The 25,678-nt window shown below is 43.4% G+C and overlaps 1 protein-coding gene across 2 annotated transcripts; it reads left to right on the top strand.

Annotated features, from left to right (window-relative positions):
• Positions 1-5,073: 5,073 nt before the first annotated feature.
• Positions 5,074-25,407, top strand: Fbxw25 (F-box and WD-40 domain protein 25). Of its 2 annotated transcripts, none has more exons than XM_030244767.1 (10): positions 5,074-5,889; positions 6,650-6,687; positions 6,882-7,045; positions 8,265-8,383; positions 15,690-15,899; positions 17,426-17,584; positions 18,591-18,801; positions 20,231-20,409; positions 20,701-20,825; positions 25,302-25,407. In XM_030244767.1, the coding sequence occupies exons 1-10, from the start codon at positions 5,800-5,802 to the stop codon at positions 25,366-25,368; spliced, it is 1,362 nt and encodes a 453-aa protein (XP_030100627.1). In that variant the 5' UTR covers positions 5,074-5,799; the 3' UTR covers positions 25,369-25,407. The 2 variants fall into 2 exon arrangements, with proteins under 2 accessions (XP_030100627.1, NP_001365572.1); NM_001378643.1 differs by lacking the exon at positions 25,302-25,407 and adding an exon at positions 25,136-25,299 and having other exon boundaries at positions 5,769-5,889.
• The last annotated feature ends 271 nt before the right edge of the window (positions 25,408-25,678 follow it).

The following is a 25,678-nucleotide window of genomic DNA, read 5'->3' as shown; positions in this document are numbered from 1 at the left end:
AGCAACTATCTTACCTGGGACTTTCCTTGGACATTTTGAACCCCGAGAAAGACATTGTAAGGGCAGGGGGTCTCTGGGTGGCTGTCACTTAAGCAAATATTTCTCCCCACAGCAAATGATGAGACTTGGGTAACTGTAGTCTAAGACCTGTACTGACCTTGGGCTCTCTGTGCTGGCATAGCTGTGTGAGTTTGCTTGGGACAGCCTACAGTTCTGTTGGCTGGGCCCAGATTCAATAGCAGAGTTGTACAAGTAAATATAAGCCAACCATTCTATTGAACTGCCTTGACACTGTAATAAAAAGTCCCAGTGAGGAGGCCATTTAACACAAAGTCAGATGCTGTATGTGCTTTTGAGCCCGAGGACCCATGTGGTAGAAAAGAACTGATTCCCTCCAGGTTTCCTTTGACCACAGGTGTACTGTGACACATTGTGACACATTCAGCTTAGAGTCTGAGACAGCCAACCAGGCAAGGGCCAAGGTGGTACATGACAAAGAATTGTATCAATTGATGAGTTAGCTTGTCGAAAAAAGGCCAGTGAGAGGACAACACTTCCAGGAAGCCAATTATTTTCTAGAAACAGGTGACTGGAGACAGGGTGGGCGGTGCCTTCCCATGTGTGAAGTCAGTGGTCAGGTATGCAGATGTGACCCTGACCACTGGTCACATGTTTTTCAGTTCTTCAGATCTCAAGATAAAACATTGATTATTCTTGTCACAATGGTTGTTGCTTGGGGTTATCCTTACTGATGAGGTGGGCATCGTTCCTGCCATATCACACAATGGGCAGGCGAGCTCAGGTGCTGCCCGGAGCGCTGTTATTGATCAGCAAACAGAGATTTTTTTTAAAAAAATGGTGCTTGTGTTCACCTTTAGTCCAAGCAGAGGCCGACAGATCTCTGAGTTTGAGGTCAGCCTAGTGTACAAAGTGAGTTCCAGGACAGCCAGGGATACACACAAAAACCCTGTCTCAAAATAACCAATCAACCCCCAACTAACCAACCGCAACCCCCACACTCTTCACCTGATTACTATGGAACAAAAACGGTCAGGTGGAGTTAAATATGAAGTCAGGTATATGGGGAGGGGCAGAGATAGAAAGACAGAGACAGAGATAGACAGAGACAGACATATAGACAGAGAGACAGATTCGGAGAGAGAGAAATTCAGATTGGATTTTAATGTGCTGTTTCAGTTATAAAATCAGCTTATGATAGATAGGCCCTAATGACAGAAGTGTTTCCTATGTAGTATGTTATGGGGAAATTGAGTCCCAGCAAGGACCCAGGTCCTCTGTCTCCCAGTTTCTGCCCTTCCATCACCACCTTCCACATCAGGAGGGACCAGTGTGGAACTTACAGCTTCTGCTCTCTTCCCTTCCCCTTCTCCTCATCTTCCAAGAACCCTGTGTGGAGTGGATCACCCAGCAGGACTGGCCTCTGGGCATGGAGAGCCAGTCAGAAAGCAGGGTTGTGGAAGCCAGGATGATTGAAGCCAATACTTGCTATGGCAGGAACCATGGCCTTGCACAGAAATGCTGCTAGACACTTATGGGTGGGTGTGAGAGGGAGCAGAGTAGGTGCTCAGGTTGTTGCACCATTTGCCCTTTCTGTTGCTTTCTACCCTGCTTGGTATTGAAGAGCTGACCTCAATGACAGGAAGAATTTCCTATACTCTAGAGCTTACAGAAAAATTGAAAGTCTGGCCTGGGCTGGAGAGATGACTCAGCAGTTAAGAGCACTGGCTGTAGATTAGGCTGGCCTCAAAGTCAGAGATGCACCTGCCTCTGCCTCCTGAGTGCTGAAATTTAATGGTGTGTGCCGGGTTCCCTTCCTATTTTTGACTATATAAATAAATACTTAGGTTTAATGAAATCATCCTTGCCAAGATTATCATTTGACTTATGCCATGACCCACAGTGGACTGGACCCTCCCATATCAATCACTAATTAAGAAAGCACCCTACAGGATTGCCTACACACTTGGAGACATTTTCTCCATTGAGGTTCCCTTATCTCAGATGACTCCAACTTGTGTCAAGTTGACATAAAACTAGGCAGGACAAGGTCTAATGTGGTTGCAGTCAGATGGCATTCCTGGCCGCAGTCATCCTCAGAGCCTTCTGTATTCTGTCCACTGCCTGGGCTGCAGGTTCTGAGCTTCTCCTTCCTCTTTCCTTTCCCATCTCTCTATAAGGTGTCTTGAGCCTTTGCTGTCTCTTTATGGAACCTCACAGTAGCCAAATGTCTTACTGGAAGTTGAAGATTGTGATGGGATTGTGATGGCAAGTTTCTCAAACCACCTTGGTGATTCACTGAAGCCTGTTATTAAGAGCTACAGACATCTTGCCGTACCCTGCAAAGTCCCAACTGTTTACAGAAGACACTGGTTAAGAACATGGGTGCACTCTTTCTCTGTCCCTCGTTAATGTTGTTAAGGAGGTGTTATAGTATTTCCAACCATCGTGAACATGCAAATATGTCTTTATTCAGTAACTGCAGTGGCCAGTGATGGTTGCCCCTTTTAAAAGATACATCTATTTCCCAATCTCTGGACCTCGTATTGCCTTAAATGACAAAGGTGTGAATGTCATTTAATATGATAAAATACATGACTGAGTGGGACTTTGGACATGGCTTATTAATTAAGAGCACATACCACATCTATAGAAGACTACAGTTCTATTCCCAGAATTTCCTAGGATGGCTCACAACTGCCTGCAACTCTAGCATCAGGAAGATCTGACACCTTGACCTTTGTGGGTAGCTGCGCTCAAGTTCACAAACACACACGCTCATTCACATAATACAAAAAAAAGTCAAAGGGAGGGGTTATCAATCTCAAATGAGGAGCTAATCTTAATTTTTCCAGATGTGCTCTGACTACATTTACAGGTGACCTGAAAAAAGAAAGACATCCCAACTGGGTGATGGTGGCAGTGTTTGCCTTTCATCTCAGCACTCTGGAGGTAGAAGCATGCAGATCTCTTAGGTGGGGGTCAGCCTGGCCTACAGAGTGAGTTCCATGACAGCCAGGGCTACACAAAGAAACCATGTGTAGAAACAAAACAAAATGAAATAAAAGTCTTTTTAGCATGATGGTATGCACCTTTAATCCCAGCACTCAACAGCAGGCAGAGGCAGGTGGATCCCTGTGAGTTCAAGTTCAGCCTTGTCTACTGCAACAACCATCTTCAGATCACACCTTGAGGTGAATATCAGAGCCTCAGAAAATGTTCTTCAGCTCATCTCTCTACTGTTTACATAATGGTCTCTTTCCCAGATGGCCATTATTGAAAAAGTGGTTTAACAAGAAGTATCTGTTTATAGGTTGGAGAGATGGATCAGTGGTTAAGAGTACTAGCTGCTTTTCCAGAGGATCTAGTTTTGATTTTCAGTACCCACACTGGGGTTCACAACTGTCTGTAACCTAAGTACCAGGAGGTCAAATGCCCTCTCCTGGCTTCTGCAAGAAAAGATTTCATGTTGGAGGCCAACCTAAACTCCTCAGTGAATTCTAGGCAGCCTGAATCATAAGATGATATCCTCTCTCATTCAATCACACACAAACACACACACACACACACACACACACACCCCTTAATCAATTACACATTGTAAAAATAATCAGATATCTGTCATGAATGAATAATATCCATTGTTTAGGTTTCTAGGGTAGCAAAGCCTCATGTCTGTTATAAGAAGTTACAATAGCTCTGCTTTTGAACATCTAAATCAGTCACCCAGTGAAAGAAGCCAGGGCCATCCTTTGGCTCAGCAAACATGCAAACAGAAAGGTCAAAGCCAGGCATTGTGGCACACATCTTTCATCCCGGCACTTGGGAGACAGAGGTAGATCTCTAAGTTTGAGGCCTGGAGTATATATCGCGATCCAGGATAGTAAGTCAGAACTAGCTAGTGAGACCCTGTCTCAAAATCAAATAAAGGAAAGAAATAAGAAAAAAAAAAGTTAGAACACAACTGAACAAGTATAGTAAAAAGAGGCCTTTGGCTCCTTTCAGGGCCTGTACTGTGCCCTGTAGTCCCCTCTTCAGGCTGCTTTTGTTTTGATGGCTGCTTCACATTCTAACATCCAATTCTGTAGTAGGAAATCCAATGGTGGCATCTGCAGTCCTCAAAATTATTTTCAGTCTGAATCAGTAGAGAGCATAGTTTAAACTGTGTCTCATATAACCATTTTGTATGTGTGCACATCTAAGTATCTATAGGTGCATATGTCCATGTTGTTTGTCTGTGTGTACTCTATTGTAGTACTGGGTTTGTTGGAGTTTGTCGAATAACTCTCACTCATAAAGACCATAGAGACTTCCATCACTGCAAGCTTCATGAGGATTTTTATTGATCCAATATGTTGGGGACTCCCCTCCCAGCACACAGGCCAGAGGAGAGACCCAGAACAAAGAAAGAACACACTTTTATACCTTGTAAGGGACAGAGTTGAGCAGCAGGGTTCTCATTGGTGTAGCAAGTAACCCTTTCAGGCATTGGTTGGTTTGCATAGTGACTAAGTAACCCTTAGGCCTAGTGACTCACTTTGCTCGCCCCCATGGTGGGTTATTATGATTTGGTCAGCAAAGCAGTAGTACATTTTGAACTTATGGGTCAGCCACAGCTATTAATGTCACAGGGAATCCTAGCAAGGTCAGGGCAGGTTGTGTTCTTTGTCACAACTCAGTGTGGGGCGGGGTAGGGGGATTCTTCTGAGAACTGTTATTTTTGTTATGGTTATATCTCTGATAACAGCTAATACTGTTTTGGTAGTTGCAAGCTTAATCATTTTGACCACATAAACTATGTTTTTACATTTGTTTAGTCAGCCAGCTTCCGTATCTGGCTCTGCACTTTGCCTGCTAGTACAGTTTGGAAGGTCCTTTTTGAAGGGGGAAGGTACTGGGTGGTCTTGAATTCATTTTGGATATTATAGGTTCCATGAATTATTGTCTTAAAGTACAAAGTAGCACAGTTACCAAAGGTCCTGGACATAAGCTCTACCTGTGGACGCATATGAGAAGGTAATTTTAGAATGAAAATACATTCTGATTTCTAGTTAGTAATATACTCAGCATGAATACAATCAGCATGACACTTTTACTCTTTTTTTGAAACAAAGTCTCATTCTTTAGCCTAGGCTGGCCTGGAAATCATGTGCAGTATGAGTAAAAGTGCCTATATGCTCCAGTGCACATGAGCATCCATGTGCAGAGATCAGCAGTAAATGTTAGGTGTCTTCTTTAACAGCCACTTTCTACTAGAAAGCTAAGTACACAAGCACATGATCTCAGAGGCTGTGCAGGCACAGAGAGGTGGGCCCTGCTGATCTAACTCAGGTCTCAAGGTAGACATGAACAGGGAAACCAGATTCCCTACACCAGGAATTTGCAGCAACCTAACGGACTTCACATAAGCAATCGAAGCTGTTGACAATTAGTGTGTTACTTGGTATTTTCTAGAAGGTTCTGAGAAGTACATTATCAATTGGGGCCGCCCCAGATCATGTGCTTTTGGTCTCCACAGTGCCAGGAAGGGGTTGTTGAGCTCTTCTACACAGTGAAAATCACTGTGGAGTGAGTTAAGGTGTGAGCACTCTCAGCTGAGTGTTTCTGGTTCCAGTGAGTGGGGGCTGGGAGTCAGGCTGAGCGTCTACACAGCTGCAGCTTGCTCCAGTCAAAGCCTGATGAGCTGTGGTTGGCAATCCTGCTAAATCTTTGGCTAAGTCTTTAAAATCAGAGCAAGCTGGGAGGAAAAAGAAGAGTCAGTGTGGACTTAGGCCACTAAAGATGGAGATCCATTTGCCTAGTTTGCCTATGCTGAAAATCCTCTCCTATCTGGATGCCTACAATTTGCTACAGGCTGCCCAAGTGAACAAGGTAAATGCTCTTTGGCTGAACTCCTCCATTTGGTGCACCCTACATGAGGCCCTTTGACTTTTCCCACTCAGTCTTGGAGTCTCGGCTACCCCAGCATCACACTCACACAGCCTTTCGTCCTCACTCTTTCCCTCCCTCAACCCCTCCCTTGCTTCCTTCCCTTTTTCTGTAAACTTATGTTACTCCGACCTGTCTATTCAGCTCTGACATGTTAGTGTCTCAGGGACTCAGTTGCTTCTCTTGACCTACAGAAGTGCCAACCTATAGAATAGCAAACAGATACATCTAGGGGGCATGGGTGACCAATATCCACTCTGAAGACCTCAAATCCGCTTAAATGAGGCAGAAGTGGTGGTGCAGGACTATAATTGAAGCACTTGTGAGGTGGAACCAAGATAATCAGGAGTTAGGATCAGACTCAATCACAACAATTTAAATCTAGCCCAGGTTACTAGACACCCTATCTCATAGCACTAAGTTTGATACCAAAATTCTGCTAAATGCAAAGATCAAGGTGCTATGCAAAGACATGCTACTGATATGAAGCATCCTTGAGACTCCATGTCAGACCTTTGAGCCTGGCCCTCCTTCCTCTGAGGCCTCACTTGGTGACTTGTGTTTGCTGGGGTAGGTCTTTCCAGACTGGCTGGGCCTGGAGAGCTAGGACTGTTTGATTAACCTGTGTAGGCCCAGCAGAGAACAAATTGAAAGCAGGAGAGGGAGGCAGTTGTTGGCTTAAGGATTCTTTTCTCTCCCATAGAACTGGAATGCACTTGCCAGCAGTGATGTCCTGTGGAGGTAAGGAGAGGGGCAGGGTGGGATGGGAGGAGGGGACAAGATGGGGCAGAGAGGGAAGAAGATGCCTTCTGATTCTGGACGTGGACCTCTGCTGTGTGAGGATGGTTAGTGAATAAAAGTTTGCACACTGTAACCATGGCTCTAAGGTGAGGTGACTGGGGTCAGCCTGATGGGACTGCAACTGTGCATTGCAGGAAATTGTGTCAGAGGAGATGGCACTATTGTGACATGGTCACCCTACAGCTCCAGGGCAAAGAGACATGGAAGCAGTTCTTCATTTACCGAATATGGCAAGAACACGCCAAGACCCGGGCAAAGCCAGAAGATTTCACTTACAAGGAAATTCCTGTGGAGTGTGGTATGGGCTTGGGTACTCTAGAAGAGACACCCACTTGGTTTTTACCATTCTGTGCAGTCCTACATTCTCATTTTAATAAGAGGGAGGGAATTGTAGTTTAAGAGCATGGGGCTGCTCAGCTAGCCTAGCCATGGAGTCAATCTGTGATCTGCTGAGTGGTTGCTCAACATTGTAAAACCAGCCCTATAGTTCCCTTTCCCTGAAGGCTTCATACCCTTCCCAGAGTATAGAGGAAATTTAATGGGGAAATTACCAAATAGGCTTTAGTATTTATCCTTTTTTCTAAAAACTTCCTCTGAACAGTTTTCTGCTGGAGAGACTCTTAAGGTTTTTACTTTTATTATTTTCAGTATGTCTGTATGTGATGTGTGTATATGGCAGTGTGTGTATGTGTGTGTGTGTGTGAAGACAACTTTGTGGAATCTGTTTTCTTGAAGGGAAGAATCTTATCTTTCCCATTTGTTTGGGATAAGGCCTCACTCTTTAGCCATGGCTAGCCTGGAACTTCATCCTTAGACTAGGCTGTCCTCAAACTCAAGGTCTGCTGCTTGCCTTCCCTTGGACTGGTACATCTTTACACCTGTGTTTTTCTTTTCTTTTCTTTTGTTTCTTTTTCTCTTTCTTTTTCTTTCTTTCTTTCTTTCTTTCTTTCTTTCTTTCTTTCTTTCTCTCTCTCTCTCTCTCTCTTTCTTTCTTTCTTTCTTCCCCTCTTTCCCTGTCTCTCTCACTTCTTTCTTCTCTTTCTCTCTCTCTTTCTTTCCTTCCTTTCATTCTTCCTTCCTTCCTCTCTCTCTCTCTCTTTCTTTCTTTCTTTCTTTCTTTCTTTCTTTCTTTCTTTCTTTCGACAGGATCTCATGTACCATAGGCAGACCTCAAACCCTTCATGTAACACACACCAAGAACTTGAACTTCGGATCTTTCTGCCTCCAAATGTGTAATGGTTTACGGTTTATTGGTCTTTGAGAACAGAACAGTGCACTCTGCCCAGGGAGTCAGAGCCACAGGCCCCAGACCTATTTTGTATCTATAGAAACAGATTAAAGGGTAAATGTGTCTGAACCAATGACCAGCCTACAGTGTGCTTGGCTGCCTCCCTTCATCTTTTCCACAGCTTTTATCCAAGCCTTCTACATGGCAGAGGGAAGGGAACCATACCTCCTTTAGTTTGAGTTGTCTCTCAACTGTCTGCTGTCCACATACTGTTGGGGTTTCCTTGCAGGATTTTATGGATACGCATGTTATATCTCAGGGCATGGTTTAACAAGAAACGGACAAGGCAAGTCAGTCATCTGTATGGTGAGTTCCAAGAACACGATTTCCACCTGGGATATTCACAAGGTGAGTCTGGTCAATGAGTTGCAAATGTTACCCCCATATGAATTCTAATTTCATCTTTTTGTTGCTGGTGATGATGAGACAGGACCCCCTGTATAGACCTAGCTGCCACGGAAGTCCCCATACAGATCCACCTACCTTGGTTTCCCATGTGCTTGGGTCAACGGTTTGGACTACCACAATAGATTTTCCCTCTTCTTATTTTTTTATTTTTTTTATTTAATTGTTTTCTATGTATGAGTGTTTTCTGTGCATATACGTATGTGTGATCCATGTGTGTCTGCTACCTGTGGAGGTCACTAGAGGGTGTCAGGTCCCTTAAAAACTGTAGTTGCAGATGATTGTAAGCTGTTGGCACTGGGGCTGTGGGCACTGAACTCAGGTCCTCTAAGCCATTTGTGCAAGGCCTGTCAGTGTTTCAAAGTTTTCGTCATAGATTGTTCTCATACAAAGTTGGGTTTACTCCTAGGTATTCTTTTTGAAGATATATTTTTGATTATATATGTGTGTGTCTGTGTTAATTTATGGTTGATGCTGACTGGCAGAGGCCAGAGGCTGTGAAGTGTTGTACAGGCCTTGGGAACCCGACTAGGGTCCTTTGTAAGAATATTAATTGCTCTGTACTGCTGAACCATCACTCTAGCCCCTTACTACATGGTTTATTTGTTGTAGTTGGTTTTTGTTTGTTTGTTTGTTTTGGTTTGAAACAGTGTTTCACTGTGTAAGAGCCGTGGCAGACACTTTCTCTGTAGACCAGGCTGGCTTTGAACTCTGAGATCTGCCAATCTATACCTGCTTGGAATCAAAAGCATATACCTTGTTCACCAGGCCCCTTCAGGGTGGTGGTCGAGGCTACTTTGAATCAGAAGGCTTCCCTGATCCTTCTTTACTTTGTTTATTACTCTATAGGAAGGGTGGTGATTTTTTCCATGTTAACATTGCAGCCTGTCAATTTTCTGGAAGTTTATCAGTTGTAAGAGTTTTCAGAGGAGTCTTAGGATCTCTAATACAGGCTCATAGTGCCTGCAAATGAGGAAATGCTGGCTTCCCTTTCCTCTTGGCCTCCCTCTTCTTTGTTTCTCTTGTTTTATTGTTTTAGCTAAAACAATACCATGTTGAATGAGAGTAGAACGTGTGGATATACTTGTCTTGTTCCTGATTTTGTTGGAAATGCTTTGATTTTTTTCACCCTATTTGTGGGTGTACAGTAAAGAAACTGCTGACATTACGGTTCCTTGATATGATTATGATTTTATTGCAGATATGAGAGAATGACCAGAGAGGTTTAGAAGAGTCCAAAGCAAACGAAGAAAGAAGTAGACTGTGTTGTGTGTTTAAGACCAGAAAATGTTTTGTAGAGTAGAATATCATGAGGTTGAAGGGGGCCTCAGTGGGCAGGCCCATGCGGAGGCATCCCTCCCGATGATGTACCAGACATATGATGGGTGTAGTGTAGAATAGAGTTTATTTAGGGCATTGGATGTGGAGTTGAGAAGGGAGTAGAGCAGAGAAAGACAGAAAGGGAAAAGGGGAGAAATGTTGAGAGGAAAGGAGAGGCAGGTTAGAAAATGTGGAGAGGGAGAGGGAAGAGGAAAGAGGAAAAATGGGTTAGGGAGAGAAAAGATTCAGACAGAAAGGTCAGAGAGAGGGAGTACGGACCCAACAATTATATAGCAAGCCAGGCCTACCTGGCTGTTGCCAGGTAACTGTTACATGGTGCCCAGAAGGAATGCTAACATTTGTCCATTTTGGTTTAATTTTAAAAAGGAGAAAGAAAGAGGCGACGGTGAAGCAGGTATTTGTGATCTCTAGCTACTTCCTGCTGACTTTGGGGTGACATGTCTGGGAAACCTAAGAAAATGGAGATGGGGTGTTGGTCTTAGGAGAGTCAGTTGCTTCCTTGCTCACTAGGATCTGTGGGAGCATCTGTGAGTAGGAAGGAGCAGGTTCAGTAGAAACATCTGTGTCTGTACGCAATGGCACATCTGTGGGTTGCATCTTTGGAGCTGCCCTGGAGGTAGATTTTGAGTAAACACCTGGACATTGCAAGGTGATGGAACACTTATGTATATTTGAGGAAGAGAATAAAGTCAAGTGTTTTTGGAAGAAAAAGAAATGTTCTCAGGTGTACATTAGAAACTGTTTTGTCTTCGTGGTTGGGGTGAGAGGAGTCCCAATCCCAGGGAACAGGAGAGGAATCCCACCCTCTGGAATAGGCAACAGGTAGGAACGTAGGCTATTGATTGGCAGGTGTATTTATCTAGATGGGGTCTGTGTTTTCCATGAGAGGTGAATCTGAGTCGATTTTATGGAGCTTATAAGTTTACAAATGAGATAAATCTGTTAACAGCAGGAACACGGTTTAGATGAATTTAGGGAAGACAAAATTCTTTCATGGAACAGAAAAAGTAAGAAGGGCTTTTCCCTTTTATCTGACAGATGGAATATATATATATATATATATATATATATATATATATATATATATATATGAGTTTAGCATGATGAAACACATTTTAACTTTACATTTAAAAGACAAGTAAAGGAACCTTGAAATTTTGACCATGTGAATATGATAGTTATCATATTCATATTATATAGTTTTATTATATTATATAGTTTATCATAAAAACACCTTAAGTCTATAGTTAAGAATGATAGAGAAAAGGTATGGCTTTGTAGCAACATCATAGTAGGGGCAGCTGGTACAAGGTGATGTAAGTTTACTTGACAGAGTCATCAGAAAAGATGTAAGTGGCAATTGTGAGTTAATTCCAGGGGGTACACATAGCCAGCAATCTCTAACGTGGCCAGGTTGTGTGACATTAAGGAGTTGGTAGGCCAAGGTCAGGATCTGAAGCAGAAGACAAAAGGAATGACAAGTTAGTGTTATTTATGAGGGGGGATGTCCAGGAAGTAATGACCTTGGAGGAGGGTAAGAATGTTCTGTGGTGGGCGAGACAAGTCTAGGCCCCTAAGGGCCACAACTTTAGTTACCTTGTCAGTTCAGTTGTTTTCCTTGGAGGCAATAGAATCATCTATCTGGTGGGACCCACAGTGGACAAATTCCATGGAGACTCGGGCAGAGGTAGTCTGGCCATCCATCAGGCTCAGAAGATGAGAGTTTTTTTTTCTATGGGAGAGGGGAGTAGGAGACATGAGTCACTTGGGTAGGCAATATGAGACATTTATCTATCTGGGTATCCTCTGTTTGTCCACAGTGTAGGCCAAGCCCTGGCATCAAGCATGGCAATGGAGCAGTGATTCTCAGTTGTTGTCATACCACACTCTAGGCAGTCTTGTCACTGTGCCCATGTCACTCAGCGATCTTGGGCGGTGAGGGGTTCACTGTCAGGATTTGGGGGGCTCTGTCTATTATAGTAAGCTAAAACATTTAACATTACATTTAGCAGATTTCTGACAAGATTGAAAGCTAGTATCTATTAAGTATATCTGAGTTAGACAATCTGTGTTTATTTGTTGTAGAATGTATCTAGTAAGTAAAGAGAGTACATTGTAACATTATGACAGTAGCAAAAACAAGGATAAAGTTACCTTTTGTCAGATGGGAACTGATTTCAGACGTTCCTGTGGTATAGTGGCTTTTATTGAAATATCAGAAATCCCATAATCCAGCTTGATCTCCTTTCTGGATATTTGGAGAGTCTTGAGAACTAACAATTACCACATAATATAGGTTGGTTACAAATTTGTGTGTTAGTGGGCTTTCTGTTGCTGTTTAAAAGGCTATGGCCAAAAAAGTAACTTGGAGGAAACGACTCAGAGGTTGCAGTCCATCAGAGGAGACTGAGTCATGTACTGCAGCAGAGTCCATGGAGAGTTGATCATTTTTTATGGCTCACTCTCCATAGCTTCCTCAGTTAGCTTTTTTTTTATACCACCCAGAAACACCAGCCTGGCAGTAGCACTGCCTACAGTGGGCTGAGTTCTCCCAGTTTGATGACTGATTAGGGAAATACTCGGTGGATGTGCTTAGAGGCAATCAGCTGGCATGGATGCAGGGGTGTTGCCCTTTCTCAATTCACCACATGTGGTAGTAGGAAGAGCTGGCCCTGACCTCTCATTGTTGTGGCACTAGGAGAATTGTCCCCAACTCCTTGACCGGGCAGCACAGTGGACCTGTGCTCTCTTGGGTGGTAGAGAAATTGATACAACTGTTCAACCATGCTTCTTTCTCTGATAGTGTCTACCAGGATTTGGGGTACCTGTACCAGGAGCTAAACATAAAGGGTGTGGCTTGCACTGAGCATAGTTCTCTGGGACCTTCCTGAGCTGTTTGACTTAGGGGCTGAAATAGGGCTAGAGCTGTGGTAGCATTGTTGACCTGTAGGTTGATTCTGTAGGTAGAACCTCTGTTCTCTATGGTTTTGTGAGTGCTAGGGGCCCATATAATGCCCTGGGAGAGGGATGGTGGGGACCCTAACACCAGTGGGAAAGAACACAGGATGGGCCATGCCTGTGGTTCTTGAGGACATTACTCCTGGCTTGTCTCAGCGTTATGACACCAGATTCCCACTGTGCAGTCCCTGCTGGTTTATGCAAGAGTTTTTTTCTCTTGTGTACTCTGACTCGTGAGATGGCCAGCTGCTGAGCCATTGTAGGAAAGATCCGGGTGAATGCTGGAACCTAAGTGTATTTCTGATTGTCCTTCATTCTCTCAACTATTTTTTTTTTTTATTTTAAAAGGTAACAGAGCCTAATGGAGTGAACATAAATCCATTCTTGAGGTTAGTTGGTTCTGTTTGTCTGGGAGAAGATCTTATGCTTCAGTCCTAGTTGGCCTAAAACAATGTAGACAATGCTAGCCTCCACCTCAACAGATCTGCCTTCCTCTGCCTCCTGAGCGCTGGAACTAAAGGGTTGATCAAACAAACCCAAGAAAAGGGTTTCTATTTTGTTAGGGTCTCAATGTTTATAAACATTGCCTCCCACAGCAAACTGTAAACGTAACATAGTGAACAGGATGATCCTGATGTTGGAGGTTTTGGGGGGGGGGGGGTTTGGTTTTTGTTTGTTTTTGGCAGGTGGGTGGGAGGAGGCTGTTTTGGATGATATCACGCTATCCTAGAGTTCAGGCTGGCCGTGGACTCATGGGGACCCTCCTACCTCTGCCTCCTAAGTGCTAGGCAGGATCCTGCGGTGTATCATCATTGTACCTGGCAGAGGGAGCCAGGAGTGGAGCAGGACCTCATCCTCATGAGACTGAGTCATGTGCTACATGGTAATAAGGCCTTCAACAGGTTGCCTTTCAAAGGAGTCAATGCAGGAATCACATTTTAGTGAGAGATTGACTTAAAGGGAAGATTGCATTTAGAGGCAAGGAAATGTTATTAATAAATTTCATGCAAATGAGGATAGAGCTTAACATAGCTATATTGATTGCTGCTTCTGATATTTTGCTTTTGACTTTTTGTCATCAATTGTGCTGCTGGTTGAGTGTGTGTGTGTGTGATTGTTTTTAAAGAGATATTCATTTTATTTGCTCAATCTGCATGTACACCTGCATGTCTAAAGATGGGATCAAATCCCATTATAGATGGTTGTGAACCACCATGTGGTTATTGGGAATTGAACTCAGGACTTCTGGAAGAGCAGCCAGTGCTCTAAATAACTGAGCCATCACTCCTGTCCTTTGAAATTTTTTTTAAGCTAAAGGAAATCCTGGTAGAGAAACCCGTTTTCCTCATTTGCAATGTATAAGCATTGATGTTCCAATAACCAGTTTTGGAATGGATTCATTGTGAATAGTTTTGTTTCATATGTTGTAAAACCTAATTCTGCCAGAAGTGGTGGCTCAGGCCTTTAACTCCAGCACTCAGAAGGCAAGGGCAGGTGATTTTGAAGCCAACCTGGTTTCCATAGAGAGTTCCTGGAGAGCCAGGGTATAGAGTGTCCCTGTCTCAAAAACCAAAAACCAACCAAACAAAAATAAAACAAAAACCAAAAACACACCTAGCACCTCTAGAAGTGATGACAGGCCCATAGTCCCTGCTTGCACTGTTAGTAAAAGGTGAAATGGGTTTGAACACAGGCTGCTGATTGTTCTTCATACATGTTTGTGGGAGTTGGTCTCCACGTCCATGTGGTTCCTGGGGATTGAACTCCTGTCATCAGGTTTAGTGGCAGGTGTCCTTCCCTGCTGACCCATTTTGGCATTTTGTTCTTCTCTCTGGTCAGTATAGTGAGTGTGTCCTCACCTCAGAGCATAATGCATGTGTCCTGTTTTCCTGTCCACTCCTGCCCCAAATAATCTAAATGTTTGTTTTCCTTCTTTGTGTTTCTTTTTATTTTTATGTACATAGGTATTCTGTCTGCATGTATGTCCATGTGAGGGTGTGAGATGCCCTGGAATGGGAGTTACAGACAACTGTGAGCTACCATGTCTGTGCTGGGAATTGAACTCGGGTCCTTTGGTTAAGAACATCTGGTGGTCTTAACTGCAGAGCCATCTCTCCAGCCCTGGGTTTCTTTTTCTTTTTAAGATAGTCTTGTAATGTACTCCCAACTGGCCTGCAACTTGACATTGTAGACCAGAATGGTCTCAAGCTGCTAGTCATCTTTGTGCCTCTGCCTCTCTGGGCTGGGAGTCTAGGCATGTGCTACCATGCCCAGTAAGGAATACTTAGAATGTTCATATTCTTTTTTTTAAAAAAAAGATTTATTTAAGCCGGGCGTGGTGACACACGCCTTTAATCCCAGCACTTGGGAGGCAGAGGCAGGCAGATTTCTGAGTTTGAGGCCAGCCTAGTCTACAGAGCAAGTTCCAGGACAGCCAGGACTACACAGAGAAACCCTGTCTCGAAAAACCAAAAAAAAAATAAGATTTATTTATTCATTTTATGTGTATAAGTACACTGTAGCTATACAGATGGTTATGCACCTTCATGTGGTTATTGGGAATTGAAGTTTTAGGACCTCTGTTCTCTATAGTCAACCCTGCTCGCTCTGGTCATCTCTGCTCAATCAATCCCTGCTTGCTCCAGCCCAAAAATTTATTTATTATTGTATATAAGTACAGTATAGCTGTCTTCAGACTCGCCAGAAGAGGTTGTCAAATATTATTGCTTGTGCTTGTGAGCCACCATGTGGTTGCTGAGATTTGAACTGAGGACCTTTGGAAGAGCAGTCAGTGTTCTTACCCACTGAGCCGTCTCACCAGCTCAAACATTCATATTCTTTTCTTGTAAGTAAGAAAGGGTTCCGGTCTGGACAAGGCTTCCAAATAAAGCTGGTGGGTGAAAGCAGCTGAACTGAGTTGGTAAGACATGATGATGCTCTTGTTCCCCAGAGCGTTATAACCTGGGTAAGCCCAGTACAGCCAGCAAGTATCAACCTGTTGACTACCCTCCCTGATATGCACATTGCGGTCACTGTAGATATTCAATCAACTATCAAACTGTGGGACTGTCACAACAGGGAAGCTCTGGCGACTAACAACCTGGAATCTCCATGTAAATCACTGAAAGCTGTCATTTCCAAGGATGGCCCAATTGTCTTGGTAAGTGACCCCCTTATCTGGAATAGTCACACAGAACAAAACACTTGCCAAATTGAGATCCCATTACTGTCAAATCTTAACTTGCCATCTTGGAGTCTCTTCAAAAGCTGAGAGTCCATCACAATATACCATAAATATGGCTATCCTTTATCCTTTGACCTATTTCATGTACATTTCCCTAAGCCATTCTCTTAAAAATATCATTTTAAAATTCTTTCCTGGGATCTGGGGAGAGATGGCTCAGTGGGTAGCAGTGTTTTCTGTGCAAGCATAGAGAACTGAGTTCAAATCCCTGACACTCACATAAAAAGTGGGATGTGGCTAAATGTGCCTTTAACCCCAGTGTTGTTGGGGAAGGAAATACAAGGGTCACTCACTGGGACTAAACTGCTGGTAGCTCCAGGTTCAATAAGAAACTCTCTCAGGAAATAAGGAGAAGAGTAATCTAACAGGGTACCTGACTTCCTTCTCTGGTTTCCATGAATGCCCAGGTATATAATCTATATACAATGCATAAATATACATATAACATGCACACAAATACACACACACACAATTTTTCTGAGTGATTTTACATATTCTTGTCTTTGAATTGTTTATTATTTTTGAATATGTGAATTTGGGTATGGACAATAGAGAGAAAATTGAGAATTTTATCACATATTAAGAAAAAAGGATAATGTTGATGTCCCAGTGAGTCCTGGGGAGGAGTGATTTAGGGCTTGGAAAATCTTTGCATATACCCTACCTCATGTGTTTGAGACAGAGTCTCATTATGTACCCCTGGCTGGCCTAGAACTCACTGTGTAGACTAGGGTAGTCTAACTCACAGAGATCAGACTATATCTGCCTTCTGAGTGTTGGGATTAAATATGCTACCATGACATACAAAATTTCTTAAAAAAATATCCTTTAGGGCATGTTGGTAGATGTCACTGAGGCAGGTGCCTCGAGTTTGAGGCCAGCCTGGTCTACAGAGTGAGTTCCAGGATAGCCAGGGCTACACAGAGAAATCCTGTCTGAAAAAACCCAAAAGGAAAAAATTATTTGTGTTTGAATATTTTGCCTGCATGTGTGTCTATGTATCATGAGCAGGCTTGGAGGCCAGAAAAATCCATTGGAGCCCCTGGAATTGAACCTACACACACGCAGACACACACACAGCTACACTCACACACCACAAGCACCCACCCACCCCCACATCTCCATACCCACAACACAAACACACACGCACACACACACACACACACACACACACACACTTTCTCACCCTCTGTCTCTCTCTCCCTTTGTCTCTCTCCTTCTGTCTCTGTTTCTCCCCACAGTTACCTACTGAGTCATGCCCCCAGGTCTAGAGAGTCTTATTCCATGGGATCAGTGCAGAAACTCTGTGAGGCAGGCTGGTTACAGTTCTGGATCTCATTATTGGACTTGGAGACACAGTGGTGAATCTCAGAGCAGATCACACTGCTTCCTCCATGCTTAACCTTTTCCCCACTGACCAGGTGCCGCTGCTCTGATTTCAGGTAGGCGATACCTTGGGTAACCTCTACATCTTTAGGATTCCAGATTTACACCTCATTTCCACAGTCAATGTATTCCCATATGGTTTTGATGAAATTGATTGCTCTCCTCAGAAGAAATGGGTCTTACTTAGTAAGAACTACCCACATATTTTGCCAAAGGTAGGTCTGTTCTAGCAACACGAGGGTGAAGATGGGAGACAGTGGGAAGGTTGAGCCCTCAGGGAGGTCCAGGCAAGACACCCCCCAACCCCAAGCCCTATCATAAGAAAAGCCATCCTACAGTCAGGAAAGAATACTGTACTTGGTAGCAGTCATGTGACCAGTCACAATGGCAAATGTCTATTAGTGAAGTTTTCTTTTTTTTTAATTCTTAATTTTTGGTTTTTTGAGACAGAGTTTCTCTGTGTAGCCCTGGCTGTCCTGGAACTCACTCTGTAGACCAGGCTGGCCTCAAACTCAGAAATCCGCCTGCCTCTGCCTCCCAAGTGCTGGGATTAAAGGCGTGTGCCACCACTGCCTGGTGTGAAGTATTCTTGAAATGTGGCTCGGCCAAAGGACGAAGGCAGGTGAAATAACAGTCCCCAGACACCTTTGCTGGCCCTGAACTCAAAGCAATTTTCTATTACTGGCTGACATGCCATGTCAAATTTCAACTAAGTGCTACCATAATCTAATGCTTTATATACTGTCTTCTCTCTTAAGTGCCAGCTCTCTGGTGCCTGGTTCTTAGGTGAGAGATGGTCTGCTCAGAGCCCAAGTACTCCTCAGGGCCCAAGCATATTCATTTAGGTTTATACATTGATATAATTTCAAAGCAGCCTGGGTTCCTCTATGACAGTCTCAATGCCAATTTTTAAAATTAGTCCAGGATAGCCCTGGACTGGTCCTCTGCACAGGGAAAATGTACTTAACCAAGCTCTGCTGGATGTGTCCATTGCAGTAGGATGACCGATGTGCCTTTTGACCTGAGTCAGGCACTCCATTTTGTCTCTGAATGTGATGGGAGGGGCAGGAAGATGGTGAGATGCTCCACTCTGTCCTGGGTGAAGAACAGATGTGGCCACTCCTGGGTTTATTTTGAAAGCCCCTCATGTGGAGTGTGCATGTGCCAGGCTGCAGAGATTTACTCTTCATTGACTCCCCTGGGCAATAATACTCTCTGCAGGTGTTTTACATGAGCAGCCTACTGAGGACATCAGAATTCTCAGCCCCTGTGTCTACCATTCTCGAATTTTCCTTATGCCAAGGAGCCTTCTGGACACCAAGAAGGGAAGACAGGATAACCCTGATGTCCAGAAGTGGTTTCCCCCAAATCACAAAGTTTGAAACATTTGATATGAAGCTGGAAGGGATCGGGAACAAAGTAGCTGTTCAAGGTAAACCTTACAAAGTTCTCAATCCAGACATGATGTCATATGCCCCCAAATCAGGAGACTGAGTCAGGAAAACTGAGTCATAGAGGCTGCTGTCTCAGAAATGGAAAGATGGAGCTGAGAAGATGTTTAGCATGTGCACATGCATACACACACCCACACAGATCTGTATACACACACACACACACACACACACACACACATGCACACTGATAAAGTTAAAAAAGAAAAATAAAAGGCCAAGCATGGTAGTGCACACCTTCAATTCCAGGATTCAGTGGAGACAGAGGCAGATCTCTCTGGGTTCCAGGCCAGCCTGATGTATACAGTGAGCACTCTGTTAGCCAGTTAAGCACAGTGAGACCTTGTTTCAAAAGAAAAAAAAACCCACATGACAAGCAATAAATAACTGTAAGATGGGGTGGAAAATGGCTTATGCCAGTTGTTTTCTACCTATGGGTCTTGACCCCTATGACAAACTTCTTTTTTCAAAAATACTTAACTCACAATTGGTAACAGTAGCAATAATACCGTTATGAAATAGCCATGAAAGCAACCGTATGGCTGGGCAGGAAACTCTCCACCCCCATGCCAAATGAGATCTGTATTAAAGTCCAGTAGGAAGTATTAGAAAAGTTGAGAAGCACTGGCTTAGAGGATAGAGACACATAACGACCAAACCTGACTGCCTAGTGCAATTCCTGGGGTACCACATGATGGAGGAGAGATACAAATCCCTCAAGTTGTCCCATGACCCCCACATCTGTGCTTCTGGCTTGAATACCTGCACAAACATAATAATGTAAAAACAATTTTTAAAAGAAATCCTGATTTCTCCTGTGTCTCCCCCAAGTCCTCAGAGTAATGTATAAATGTTTGTCATTGTTTTGTATTTTTAATCTTTGAAGACAGGGTCTCTCTGTGCTGCCATGACTAACCTGAATCTTGCTCTGTAGACCAGGCTGGCCTCGAACTTGGAGGTCCACGGGACTGTGCTGGATTGTGGACCACCGTATGATGATGCTCCACATGATGTTTTTGTAAAGGGAGCAGGAGGCTCCTTGGCCAGATGTGAACTTGTGCCTGCTTGATGGCCACTACTCTAGCAAACTATGGATTTCTCAGGCAGACATGTTTCCATTTCTGTCTTCCACTAGGGACTGGGTTCTACTGTCCTTTTCCAGTACAGTTTGTCTTTCCAATGTTTGAGCTACTGTCTACACTTTCACTGTGTCACAGCCTGCCTTTCCATGGCCAATGTCATAGACTTGTCAGGACATGGACTTGTCAGACCAATGGACTGTTTTCATTGTCTCTTTCAGACTAGCATGCCATGGAAGGAGGGATATGCTTTTCAGTAAGCATTAAGGGTTTTTCTCCTACTTAAATGAGTGCAAAAATTGCCCCTGTATTTTGTGTTTGTTTGGAACAGGAAAATTGATAGCAAGCTTCTTCTTGCCATATTATGAGGAGAGCCCCAACTGGATTGGTGTCAGTGATAAGGATGTGATTGTTTGTTCAACTCACTTCTTTCTCTTGCTCTTTACCATCAATGGTCTCCATCTGCAGACATTTCAGTACTGCCCAGAAACGATCGTGAGACTCTGTGTGGTATGTTTGGAATTTTTCCTCTCCAGTGGGGTTTTTTAAAAAATAGATTTACATTTTTTAAACTTCATATTGTTGGGATGTGCGCATATGCATTTGTCTGTGTGTGAGCACTTGCAGAGTTCACAGGCAGACTTCCTGGTGTCAGTCTCTTTCTTTTTCCCTTTAAATGGGCTCAGAGCACCAGGCTTGCTCAGCAAGTGCCTTTACCTGATGAGCCATCTCCTAGGCCCTCTCTCTGTCTTTTGGTCTGACATTGACTCCAGCCTACTAACACTTGGGTGTTCTTTGAAGGACCCTGTTCATGTCATCGTCACCTGTAACAATGGCTCTTTGGATGTATATGCATGGGAGGAGAGAAGCCTGTTGCTCAGGAAGTGTTATCGACTGCAAAATAAGAGACCTCTGCCACTGTACGGGTAAGTTCTGCTTCTTGACTTTAACTAGACATTAATTTTTTTAAAAAAATTTTATTATGTATTTTCTTCATTTACATTTAAAATGCTATCCTCTTTCCTAGTTTCCTCTCAGAACATCCCCTATACCCTCCCTTTGCCCTGCTTCCCAACCCACCCACTCCTGCTTCCTGGCCCTGGCATTCCCCTCTACTGGGGCATATAATCTTCGCAAGACCAAGGACTTCTCCTCCCATTCCTGGCCAACTAGGCCATCCTCTGTTACATATGCAACTAGAGACACAAGCTCTGGGGGTATTGGTTAGTTCATATTGTTCCTCCTATATGGTTGCAGACCCCTTTAGCTCCTTGGGTAGTTTCTGGGGAATAGGCTAAGCAGTTAAGAGCACTGTCTGCTCTTCCAGAGGACTTGGGTTCAATCCCCAGCATCCACATGGGAGCTCACACCTGTTTGTAATTCCAGTTCCAGGGGATCTGACTGACACCTTTACACCAATACATTGAAAGTAAAGTTTGGCCTGGCAGGGGTGGCACACACCTTTAATCCCAGCACTTATGAGGCAGAGACAAGCGATTTCTGAGTTTGAGACCAGCCTGGTCTATAGAGTGAGTCCTAGGACAGCCAGGGCTATAGAGCAAGATTATGTATTAGAAAAGAAGGGAGGGAGGGAAAGAAAGTATTGCTAGTTCTTGGGATCTCAGCACAAACAGTTATGTCAACAGCCTCAGGCCCACAGCCGAAGTGGGGGGACTGCTTCCTCATATCTTGTCTTTAATGAAAAGATGGGTTCTCCTGAGTGTAGCCCCCTCTTTGGTTCCTTCATCAGTGAGCTGCCTCATCTCCGTTTGGCTAATTTTCCTTTGAGTTTTACTTGCCTTCATCCAAGTTATTTTTGGTGATCATGGTGTGGTGGTACAGGCCCCAAACCCTGCACTCAGGATGCTGAAGCTACTTAGCAAGACACCTTAACCCATCTCTAAAAAAAGGAAGAGAAAAAAAAATGAGTTCCTGATCTTGCAGGATTTCTCTATGTATCATATGCAGTCTCAACAGGCTGGCTATGAACTCTACCTTGAGATCCACCCGTCTCTCCCCCCAGAGTGCTGGGACTAAAGTTGTTTGCCCAGGATTCCTTTATTTTAAGGGTCAACAGCATATGAAAAGCTATCAATATAATTTAAATTACATGTATGACTTAAAGATATTTCTTCCTCTGAACAGAGTGAATCAGAGCTATAATTCCAGCATGCAGGAAACTAAGGCAGAAGAATTATCTCAAGTTTGAGGTTAGCCTATGCTGCATTCAAATTCAATGCTAATCTGGGCTACACAACTGAAAACTTATTTCAATTTTTCCAGTCTGTGAGGATTCTCTTAGTTCTCTTGCTTGCTTGTTGTTGTTTGGTAAGTTCTAGTGTTTTTTGTTTGTTTGTTTGTTTCCTCCATTGTGCTGTGGAGAGACTTTGTAGTTTGATTCAGTCCCATTTATCAATTCTTGCTTGAGGTTGCTGATACTTGGGAGTTCCTGGACAAGAACTCTTGCCTAGACTCAAGTCATTGATCTTTTTCTACAGATTCTCTCTTAGTCATTTTCTAGTCTCAGATCTAGTCTTTTCTTCAATGTGTTACACGTTGATTATTGAATTATTGAGTAGTGGGAGGTATAAGAATGTGGTGGTCTTTGAATCTTCTTGACAGTATTTATTGGAGAGCCTATTACTTGTCCTTAAAAAAAAATAAAGGATAAAAGTGCAGGTTCTTTTCCTGGGCTCTGACATATATGTTTGATGACATGATCATTCATTCTGTTTTGATCACAACAGCTTGCTGTGATATATTTTAAAATCTGATACTGTGATAGCTTCAGTTTTGTTGTTTTGCTCAAGAAAGTCTTGGCTATGTAAAATGTGTGTATTTCTGTGTGTGTGTGTGTGTGTGTGTGTGTGTGTGTGTGTGTTTGAGCATGTACATGTATTTTGTTGTTTTGAGACATTTTGTATACCCCCAGACTGGACTGAAACTTTCTATACAGTTAAGGCTAGCCTAAAACTTTATGTGTCCAAGGCTTGCCTTGAACTTTGTCTTGCCCTCTTGCCCTCTCACCTCGTCTCAGATTTTTCCTTGGAATTAGTTCCTTCAGGTTTTGGAAAGGGCTCTACAATGTCCTTCTGGCTTCTATGATGTGCTGAAACATCCCCTGTCATTGAGGTCTGTCATTCTATAGATGATCAGTTGGAATGTCCCTCTAATTTCACATTTCTGGTTTAACTATTAGAAACTTGTTCTTGGTGAATCTAGTGCCAGTGGTTGGACCTTAATGTATTTGGTCTTGATCTGCTTTTGACTCTCTGTAGACTTACCAGTTTGGGGAAGGTACTTTGTCTTTCTTGTGCTTGGGGAGTAAATCCTGGGTCCTCCTCATGTAAAGGATGAACTCTGATAATAAACTTTACCCCCAGAATTCAGGGAGTTCTGCTGTGTCCTCCACATGCCAGCTGGAGGGAGATAGGGGTGCCATTTTTACCACCTCAGTGTAAAGCAGAATAAGGGCATGGACGACAGGTTTCGGATAGAGTCTGCAAGGTCACAGTTAGGAGGATGTATAATTTCCCAGGGCAGCCTGACAGTTATGAGCTCCTGAGTGATCCAGTAGATGTTTCCCTCAGTAGTAAATAATGGAATGATTGACCTGTGCCCCACCATCTCCACACCCCCTAGTGGGGAGGGGATGCACTGCTATATTCACTCTGAGTGGACAAAGTTTGGCTAAGGGAACAGAACTCAATTTTAAATAAATTTATGAATTAAAATTTTTGTTTTTTCTGAGACAAGGTCTCACTATGTAGCCTAGACTAATCTCAAACTGCCTCAAACTCTGTCAATTCTCTGGCTGCAGCCTCCTAAATTGAAGTTAGTTTTAGGTGTGTGGTATCACAACTGGCTTCTCTCTCTGTTCTTAAGTTAGGTAATATACTTGAACAACTGAGAATTGAGAAATGGGGCAGAGGTCTATTGCAGAAGGCTGGGACTGGAACTCATGCTATGGATGGTTATGTTGGGTCCCCAGAGGCCCAAGTGTTGAGAACATGACTCTCAGAAACACAGCTCGATAACAGGTCGCTTCAAGTGGGGTTGCTCAGCCTTGCTGGGAGAGTCAACCTTGATTTTCAAAATTACAGCTTTTTTATACTCTTTGAAAAGGGGACTTCACAGTGATATCATTATTTTCTAGCAAAGCAATAGTATATTTTTAATTTTAGTCATTAGCTATTGATGTGCTAGAAAACTTTGTCAGCAAGATTAGGGCAGTATGTGGTTTATCTGGGAATTCAAACTGAGGCAGGGTTTCCAAGGACTGTTATCTGTATTATAGCTAATTTTTGAGAACTGCTAATCTTGCTCCGGTCAACTGTGGTCATCATGACCTCTTAGTCAGTCCTCTCAGATGGGGAAGGGGCCGGGTGGTATTGAACTATTGAACTTGCTTACATTGGCAGGGAAAGGGAAATCCCTCAAGCAGTTGGGGGGTGGGGGAAGCTTTTACAAACAGCTTTGGTGCACATTAGCCAAGCAGAAAACTGTATTTCTTCAGTAGTCCTCCTTTGCCAATGTACATAGTTACAATTAACCTGAGATGGTTCAGCAGTCTAGGCAATGCCACCAAGCCTGACAAGTGCAGTCTCTGGAACCTATTGGTGAAAGGGGAGGACTGATTCCCACAAGTTATAATCTACCCACTTGGTGCATAGAAGCATATACATGTACTCTGGGACACACACGTATAGGCACATATAGGCAAACACACCCATGTAGACAGGTGCACAGGCACACACACTCATGTATATTGTCATGTATGCACACACAGGCAAGCACACATAGGCAAGTACCCACACTCAGGTACACACAGGCACACATATGCTTGAGCACACACACACACACACACACACTTGAGTGCACACATATACATACATACGTGTCAAGTACGTATATTTTTATTTGTTTATTTTATGTACATGAGTACACTGCAGATGTCTTCAGACACACCAAAAGAGGGCATCAGATGGCATTGTAGATGGCATTACAGATGGTTGTGAGCCAACGTGTAGTTGCTGGGAATTGAACTCAGGACCTCTGAAAGAGCAGTCTGTGCTTTAACCATTGAGCCATCTTTCCATTTAGCATCGAGTAAGGAAAAGTTTTAAATAGATTCAGGACTGTGATGAAAAGACAGTCCTTTAGTTATAGTTGATAAAAATCACTTCCACAGAGTACTGATCTCTTGTTTGTTTGTTTGTTTTTTTCCTGTTGGCAGCTTCATTAACAATTTGCTATGTGACGATGTGAGCATAGTTCAGTTGATGAGAGATGGTCATGGCCCCTACTCTCTGATTGCATATGCCTTGAACATCTGCTCTTGAAAACTGAGTGGGTTGTGTGTCTCTTCCTCAATGATAATAAAGGTCTATTTGCAAGCCCAGGCTGGTGATTTCAGTGTTGCTAAGTAGTGAAGAGGCCAAATGTAATGGTGCACACCTTTCATCCTGACACTGAGGAGGCACAGGCAGGTAGAAGATCTGAGTTCTGAGGGCAATGTGGTCTACAGAGCTAGTTCCAGTCCAACTGCTGCAGACGAACCTCAATTGGGTCTCCAATCTTCAGGGCATGGGGTTCTGGTTACAGGTAAGCAAAGAGTCGGTGAGAAATGAATGACAAACAAATAGGAGCACAAGGAAGTGCTGTATCTGGATGTATTTTCACAAAGTGAATACCAGTCTTATATAATACAGAAAACAAAAGAGTAGGGTGTCACAGCAGGCAAGGTACATTGAAGTATCTGACACAAAACAGAGGAATG

Source organism: Mus musculus, chromosome 9 (assembly GCF_000001635.26).
Source record: "Mus musculus strain C57BL/6J chromosome 9, GRCm38.p6 C57BL/6J".
Classification (NCBI taxonomy): domain Eukaryota; kingdom Metazoa; phylum Chordata; class Mammalia; order Rodentia; family Muridae; genus Mus; species Mus musculus.
Note: the sequence above shows the minus strand (reverse complement) of the source record. Positions and strands in the feature narration are given on the sequence as shown.